Source organism: Penaeus japonicus, unplaced genomic scaffold (assembly GCF_977035675.1).
Source record: "Penaeus japonicus unplaced genomic scaffold, GWHDUDI00000001_assembly GWHDUDI00000006, whole genome shotgun sequence".
Lineage (NCBI taxonomy): Eukaryota > Metazoa > Arthropoda > Malacostraca > Decapoda > Penaeidae > Penaeus > Penaeus japonicus.
In genome coordinates this window covers 36,927,536-36,936,541 of record NW_028234408.1, presented here as the reverse complement: position 1 = coordinate 36,936,541, position 9,006 = coordinate 36,927,536, and the positions used below count along the sequence as shown (strand labels likewise).

General features: G+C 34.5%; 1 protein-coding gene across 2 annotated transcripts; it reads left to right on the top strand.

The window, feature by feature from the left end:
- On the top strand, positions 1-6,159 carry LOC122252743 (BRISC and BRCA1-A complex member 2). 2 transcript variants are annotated; one of them, XM_043015373.2, is made up of 9 exons: positions 1-113; positions 1,140-1,272; positions 1,823-2,082; positions 2,781-2,870; positions 3,752-3,838; positions 4,089-4,226; positions 4,569-4,769; positions 5,227-5,355; positions 5,681-6,159. In XM_043015373.2, the coding sequence occupies exons 2-9, from the start codon at positions 1,188-1,190 to the stop codon at positions 5,867-5,869; spliced, it is 1,179 nt and encodes a 392-aa protein (XP_042871307.1). In that variant the 5' UTR covers positions 1-113; positions 1,140-1,187; the 3' UTR covers positions 5,870-6,159. The 2 variants fall into 2 exon arrangements, with proteins under 2 accessions (XP_042871307.1, XP_042871308.1); XM_043015374.2 differs by having other exon boundaries at positions 29-166.
- The last annotated feature ends 2,847 nt before the right edge of the window (positions 6,160-9,006 follow it).

Genomic DNA, 9,006 nt, shown 5'->3' with positions numbered 1-9,006 from the left:
CAGATAAAACAAAACGACATCAGGCGTTTGTTTACCAGTGCGATCGGGAGCCAGATTTCGAGCACCTTCCCCTATTTCAGCCCAAATTGTGGTGTATCGGGGTGGAATCGAGGGTAATTCTCACTGCATTTGGGTAGCAGAGGGTTTCATCGATAAGACTTTAGTGGTATTTAGTAACGAGGCATTTTTAGGAAGTATTTACCGACGAAAATTGACGGACCTCAGCTGGAGTGACGTTCCTTATCTCACGCCTGGATGAGTTTTGGAATGCGATTTTCTTTTATATTTATTTATTTTTATTTATTTTTTTCAAGAAGAGGTGGATTGATAGATTCATCCAGTTGTTCCCTATGTGGAAGAGGTAATGCCGGATCTGTGTTCATGTGGAGAGAAGAGTGGCCGGAGGTGATAGGAAAGCTATATCTGATAAATGGTATTTGGTATTTGTAGACACCCACCTGGAATGGCCTCTGGAATGGGAATACTTTTGGCTTTGTTCTGTCTATAACGTTTTGCGATCTGTGAGGGCTGGATTTTTAACTGGAGTCTGTAGACACTCCTGGCAGGTTATTGTGGAATAAGAAAGTAGTCCAAGCTCCATATTGCAAGAGTTCGTGTGGTGGAGATCTGTTGCAACAGGAAGAGCAAAGGCTGAAGTCATTGCAGGAATGGAACCTTAATATAACTCCCCTGTTGCAAGGGTTATGGGTAGCTAAGCCGCCTAGAAACTACTGGAAGTTCTTTATTTTCAGGAACTTAGTGTGTTTTATCTTGCATTTCTCCTCAATGGGTAGATTAGAATTTTCTTGTCATTTTCCTCAGCGGTTGCCAGGGTCGGTATCACCTCTAGGGTGGGTTTTCGCAGACAAAGATACTACAAGCGGACTTTAAACATCATAAGCAGTCCATCGCTAGTGTCATAATGCTGAAAGAAAACTGATAGTATTGTTGTTAATGATTGTATTAGTTTTTTCTTGCTTTTTCTTCCCAAAGTAGACCACATTAATCAAATATAACATTCTCACCCTCAATATAATCATTATCATAATTACTAATGTTGGCATCAATGTCTGGTACACTTTTACGATATCTCTATAAATCAACTCACATATAATTTTTTTTTTTCTTTTCTTTTTCAGGTAATTTTGAGAAATAAAAACACATGCTAAGAGGGAAGCAGACTCTCAATGGATCAGCATGTAGTCTTTGCAAGAGACTCTCTAGAACGCTTCATCCGCCAAGTTGAATATTTAAAGGTCAATGGCTTCCCAGGTGCGTTGATAGTGTTAGTTGAGGTATTTATATGTAGTCTTCTATTTTAGATGTATGTATTAGAGGTATTCAATTAATTTGATTAAGTGCATCATGGGCTGAATTATATTTGTTTTTTTTGTTTTTTTTAAGTTTGAGCTCAATTTATCTTTTATATCAGTGAAGTAGTTTTGATGAGATCAAGTTTAATGAGAAGTATTATATGAAAAAAAAAAAAAGTTTTATAGTTAATATCTGCTGTTATGGCCAGGGAGGGTTCAATTAAGGTGAATGGGACTTGCAGGTTGAAAGAAGTGTATTTATTTATTTGTAAGATTAGTGGTTTTGTGTAAACAAGAGTATCAGAAGGTACAAATGATGATTTCAGTAATAGAAAAACTGACTTTATGTATTTCCTATCTTTTATTTTATATTATTTTACTTATTTATTAATTATTATTATTTTTCATACAAATTTTGAGCAAGATTGAAGATACCGTATATGATAAGAAACTAAGATTAGACTGTAAGTAATCAGGCAATTATAATTTTCCCTTCACCTTCACCTTAGGCTTGTGTAGCGACCTGGCAGAAATATCCGGGGCTTCAGAAAGTCTGGCCGTGTGGCACAGGAGAGCTGAGAGTGAGAATGGGGAAGCTACGTTCAACGGTAAACCCAGCGATGAGTTGCTGGTGACCATGCCCTTTGCCGGGACCTCCTTCACGGTGCGTCTCCTTTTCTACCTCCAGGAACCATGGATGCCTCCGGATATTTCGTTTAGCGATTTACAGTTTTTGTCGAGACTCTCTGCCCAGGATCTCACTGAACAGGTTTGTACTTTTTTTCTCTTTCTATTTTTTCTTTTTCTTTTTTGTCTAATTGTTACTGTATTTTTCTGCATGTTTCAGTATTTCTTTTATTGGTAATATATTGTTGAACATATTTAATGGGTTAGGTTCTGAATTGATGAATATTTGACCTGTAGGTAATAGAGCAGGCAGTCAGATGCATAGCAGCTCTATTAGGCATATAGGTTGTTTGGCTGAGGAAACTGCATGTGTAATGAATAAGAATGTATTTAAGATGTGATGCATGGTTTTGTTCTGCATTAGAATTCACATTAATAATAATATTTGAAAGAGCAATATCTTTATGCATCAAATCTGGTGCAATCCATTGATGTTTATCCATAATTGAGATATTACAGAATATCTCTTTAAAAAGGTGTTTTATTAGCCCCTGTTTACCTTCATAAAAAAAACACTTTTGTAAGAATGATGAATGTTTACAATTTGTCTAGCATATATTGCTGTCTCTTACTGATATTGTCAAAATTATTATCTGATGAAAAGAGGACAGGGCTAATAAATGATGCAGCTTTTAAAGTAAAGTGAAAATCAGTTTTCAAAACAAATGTCTTATTCAATTTTACTTCACAAGATATGAATATATTAAGTGTAAAAGGGAAATGGTCACTTTTGTTGAACTTACATCATCATTTTATATTCCCCATTTTCTATATCTTCAGGTGCCTTCACTCAACACGTGGAACAGCTTAGAAGATGACATCATTGCTCAATTATTGCATCAGCTACTACAGCTGTATAAAAGATATCAGGTATGAATATGGTTGTCTTAAGGGGAGCATATGGGTGGGAATTTTTATGAATATTTTTGACAAATGACATTAATAATTTCTTTGATCGACTTATTAACTCATTTAAGTGAAATTCAAATGTCTGCGTGATTTGAAGTCCCTCGAGACATGACATCCTCACTGGACAGACATGGAAAAAAAATGTTTGACAAGTTTTCTTGAGGAGATTTTCTGGTTTAAAATACTACTTCATCTGCATCTTTAATGCAATTGTCTATTGCTTAATATCATTTGAAAGAGCAATGAAAGGGATATTTTGGGGGCAGATGATTGTTATTTTTTTCTAAATAATTGAATTATAAAAACTGAAAATCAAAAGTGTAAAATTTTTGTTTATTTTATTCTTAGAAACAAAGCAAGAAAAAACAATTTCCTCCGACCATTTTTTTAGACACGTGAGAGATATCTATTGATTTTTTTTTTTTTTCCCAAAGCAATTGATTGAAAATTATAGGCTGTATTAAATCTCAAAAGTTTTCAAAATTTTCAAAATAAATCACACACAAAAAAAAAGTTATGAGCCCAACTTTATGAAATTCAAATATCATAAGTGAACACGTACAAATAACATATCAAACTTTCAAGACTAAAGTGCTTCAGAAAAAAAAAAACACCCATATGCTCCCCTTAACCCATTGGTCATGGTGTTAAGAATTGGTAATTTCATTGAAATAAATAAAGTAAAATGGTATGAATGATAATTTATATCTTAATAATGCAAGATATGTATTTTTTCCTCCCTTTTCTGTGCTTCCTTTCACTATTAATTTCATTTTACCTTCATTTTCCCTGCTTGTGTGACTCCCCAACCCATAGTAATTACTTGTCTGAAAATCCCATAGTTGGAGAAGCTGGAAAGTGACGACGTGCTGCAGTTTGTCTATGAGTCTCTCCTAAAGACACTGAGCATAGGGGAAGGAGACATTGAGGTGGGTGAAGATACTGTCGTAATGATAAAGTTGTAATTCAAATGATGCCAAATAAGTCTGTCCAAGTTTTAAGGGTAATAAAAAAAAGGTAAATAGAAAGGAGGCATGTGTTCTTGTTGTTTCTTTGAGACATAGGTGATATAAGTTGGAACAGGGAATTCTGTACTGAATTAAATAAAATTAACAGAAACTTCAGCGTTTACAGGAATGCTTACCGTAAATGACCCCTAAAATTTAATGCCTCTTCCAGGTTTCTGTGGGTAATCCAGGCTCACAGTACTCCTCACTGCTAGTCCGTTTACCGTTGAGTCTCCAAGATGTTCCGCCAGTTCTAGTTGATGCAAATACAGGCCCAGCAACAAGCTTACTTCATGTCACATTTCAGGGGGTAAGCTCATACCATGGACAAGTATCAGATGCTTCTCAGTAAGGATATATGAACTCATGCCATATGTCTCCAATACATACATAAATAGGTTCATTTTCCCCTGCAAATTCAGCAGGTGAAATTTGCTGTTTTAGTATACTGGCAGTGGTAAATCATTTTACCTAATCCTTTTTGTTTCTAACCCAAAATGTTTAAAAAGTAAGGATGTGTGTTAGGTGAAAGACAGTTAATAAAAGTCTTCATACTGCAATATAACATTTTAGCTATTGTGTAAATATCCACTGAAGATTTAAATGAAAATAGACCTTGGAAGTGCAATCTCAGAAGGGACTTGTATTTCAGACTGAGGGAGTGTTCATTCCCAAGTTACACCTTTCGCCCAGAGTTGAGTCCCTTATCGGGGGCGCTTCTACATTATCACTCCCGGCTGTTCCGCCCGGAGCCTGCCTTATGGACTATGTGGAGAGGATCTTGCAGTTGCTTGAACAGAGAGTGCGCAAGGCAGTGCTGAGCTTTGAAATGCGGAAACAGTTTGTTGCGCAGGTATGGTTTAATTTAGGGTTAGTTAAATCTATCCTACATTTGCATTAATTATTGGTTTCTAGAATTCATTTGTTCCAGTTTAAGTGAACACTGAAATTGAATATGAATTGGTTGCCAGGTCATTTTGGGTTAATAATTAGATCAAGTATGATGAATATATGTTTGAAAAAGAGTAGCTGTGAAAAGGAAAAAAGAAAGGTGAAAAGACCATACATTTTTACATTAAGCGATTAGGTTAGATGTTACATGGTAGGTGTGGTTGAAAGGATGGACTTTGTTTAGATTTGAGTAAGCAAATTGAGAGAAGTATATAAGTATATGATCGGCTATGTATTGTCATTTTCTATTATTGGATTATTTGTTCTGCAACTGAATCGTTGGATTCATTTTTCAGTCATTTAGGTAACAGTGAATGGACAAAAAATATATATATATATTAACAAATAAATATTTTCAGATATTGTGCCAGTTTGGCTGTGCAGTCTTGGAGTATGATGCAGAGCGATTCAGCAAAGTTGTCCTTCTTTTTGAGGTGAAGGATTTCCACTTTCTTACCTTCATCACACTCAGTCCTCAGTTCCCCCAGGTAAGGTGATCTGTGAGCTATGACAGATTTTCATTTTCACTTTCATTTTCAAGGGGTTGAGTGGGAAATTTTACAGTTCTCTTTTGTCCTCTATGTGTATGTTATATTTCTTACTGTTATGTTTTTGTAGCTAATTACCCATGTTAAATTTTGTCATTGACTATGTAACATGCATTTCAGTAAATCTTATAGTACTGCAAGAGGTGTGCAAATTTTTTTTTTAATAAGCCTCTTTTATAGTATCTCACATATAAAAGATTTAAATCATATTTTAATCTTTGAAAAAGCATCTTTGTTTCTATAATCACTCCCATTGAATTTTCAGCAACAAGCTCCAAAAGTTGTTCTTCAGTCCCTGTACCATAATAGTCCAAGAGAACCATATTCAATGGAGTTGACGGACCTCTCGTACAATTCCCAATGGAACGCAGAAGAAATGGTACGACACATAAAACAGGGAATTCAGCAGAACATCTCGTCCTTTCAGACAGCATCGATCAAAACAGCACTATAGAATATCACATGAAGACTACCAGTGCTATTCTGGACAGTAGATGCCTTTTATCAAATAGATTTTTATTTATTTGTAGCTTTAACACATATACTGATTTTGGAGATCACGTTACGGGAGTTGTAAATTAGGTTAAAAAAAGGAAACTGTACTTTCTTTTTATCACACAAATCAAAAAAAATTGTTTACTGTAAATTTATATTCAAGTCAATGTAGATTTAATTTCTTGATGTCGAAGATTAAAAAATTGTATACATTTATAATGTAACATTAAAATAAACATGAAAAATAAGTGAAAGTTATTATAATTTCTCTTTTGTAACCGTTTCTGGTGAAATTAGTAAAACTCGTCTCTTTTGAAGTTTCTACTTAGGATTTCTGAGACCACATCTTCAGATATTTAGCCTGGAGTGAGCATCATCAGATGTGTTTTCTATTATTTTATAGACATATATTATGATATATGGCTCTATGCATGATATTTTAGCAAAGTGATGTTAATTAGCACTTGGTATGATGCATTAGTTACACATCTGTAGGAATAACTAACTTGTATTTTGAACAAAAATACAAAGTGGAATGGCTATCATTTTTTAAATATCATCTTATCTGTAACAAGTGTTTAGACAAATTATTAAGTATCTTCAGGTCATGCACTTTCTTATATATAGCCCATCTTTCTCTTTACCGTACATACCATGATGAATGGCAAAACACACTACCATGTGAAGAGCATTTTGAAACTAGTCTTGATTTTCAATAAATCAGATTTGTGTATAGCTGGCTCCTCCACCTCACATACCATTTAACTAAGAATGTCAAGAGAGCAAGAAACCTACCCATGCACAAAAATTATAAGGCTCATGTGGGATGTTAAATTGTGTGGCTGAATGCTGTCTTTACATGTGGACTCCTTCCACATACACTTCATTCACCCTGGGTAGGCCTCAACCCAACTATGGCCCAATCAGCTGCTCCCCACACCCTCAGGTGCATGAGAGCCAACCAATAACATTCTTGCCACTCTTTCAAGATGAAATATGACAGTAACATTTTAAGATGTTCTTGGACTTTTTCTTTTGTTTGTTATTGTTAATAGAATAAAATTTTAGTGCTATGGGTTGCTTGTGCAGATAATGTGAGTTGGGTTACAGTTTTGATGTATAAGTTTGTTCATGGCAAAAGGCAGTGTGACTGCAGCTGGAATGTTGGTCCTAGATTTTTTAATACAGATAATTCGAACATGAGTTACATGCAAAACTGCATTTGCAAATTTTCCAAATATTTTTCAGACATGTTGGTTATAGTTTTAAACATAATGCGATTTGTTGAAGGATAACATATCGTACTTTCATGCTTTTAGATATATATTCAGGTGAATATTTGTCAGAAGAAACCAGAGGTTTTACTTTCTCCAATTCTTTTGGCAATAAAGCTGAAACCCATTACCATTGACCAATTGGTGAAATGTAACTTAAGTGAAATGGCTTTTTGAGGAGAATAGCAGTTTTTTGATGGCAGGAGATGAGTCCTTTAGTGAATCCAAAGAATTACTTTTATAGCACCAACTTCATTAGATGTAGATGAAAAAGCAAAATAAAATGAAAAGTAAATGGGAAAAGGTCCAGGCCAAAGGACATATATTTCAACAACTCAAGGAAATTATGTTTGTAAATTTGTCACATCTAAATTGAAGCCTCCTCTTTCTAATACATACAAAGCTATGTATTCCATGTATTTTCCCATATTCCTGTAACAATTTCCATAAATCCACATCAGATGACGTCTCATTGTCCAAAAAGCCATTCTGTGTACAAAGGCTAGCTCTGTGTATTTGGAGACTAGACCTCTGTAGATTTATTGCAGTGATTATAGAGCCTACTTTAAAACACTGCCATTGATGCAATTTAGCAATGCATCAAAAATATTCATTCATTTAATTTGTGTTGATTCTTATCAATATCATTTTGTTTAGCTTCTATGTAGTAATACAACTGATGTCTTATTTTGAACTTGGTTTAGGTGATGTTATATTTGTTATTGTTAGAATCCCATTGGAAAATGACAAGCCTCACAGCTTAATTTATGGCTTTCTTAGAGAGATGTAATGATGCCACTTAGTTGCTGGTTAGTTATGCTTTGCCACTGATGAAAATGACTGGAAAAAGTAAATAGTAAAGTAGGTTTTAGACCAGAAATGGAAAAGGAAAACAATGTAGTTACTATTAAACATTATTTTCATTTCTGTGTCATGAGCTATGGTAACAGCTATCTTCTTCAAATACTAAACAAAAAATGCTATAACCAAATGAAAGTAAGACTTAAGTAGCACATTTCCTTGGATGTCCACACTATGTGATCACAATTAGTAAGTGGATGAAGACTGAAACTATCCTTTTTTAGCTTTTGATTCGCTCAATCAAGATCATTCACTTTATTGAATCAATATTGGTCTGACAAAATCATAGTAAAAATAAGCCCACTAGCAACATACATACAGATGGAAAAGTAATAGTAGTCTTCCAGATGTAATTAAGGCACAAATAGTAATCCTAACAACACTGTCTTTAGAATGCAGTCAGCATCAGTCATGCATTTTGAAGCAAATTTCAAGTTGCTTTCCTACACTTTGGACATGTGACTAGAGAGTACTAAGTAACCTTATAAGTTACACTAAGCACACTTTAGTTTCATTTTTTTCCCAAGAGAGCAGCTGTTTTTTTAACCAATGAACTGGAGACCACAGCAAAAACATAATGACGACTGTGTTGTACATGGCACTTATTTGCTTGAGTAAAACCTTGTATTTGCATCTAATTTCTCTCCACATTGAATCTGATTATATCTCCCACAGTATCAAATTTAGATACATCACTGTTCAGAGAGAAAATTCTTTCTTCTAGGGAATGCTATCTATACTCAAGAGATACACTGGAATATCAAGGGTAAATTTTGCTTTCATCTTCATCCTGTTTTCAAGAGCGAGGACACTATTATCAAAGACTAATAGACTGAATATGTATGTTACACTTCTCGGCCCTAATTTCTTTGATATATAATCTCAGCAAGATCAAACAGTCAACATATTCTCTTTCACTATGGTTACGTCTGTCCCCTTGAAATAAAACATTTCTAAAAGT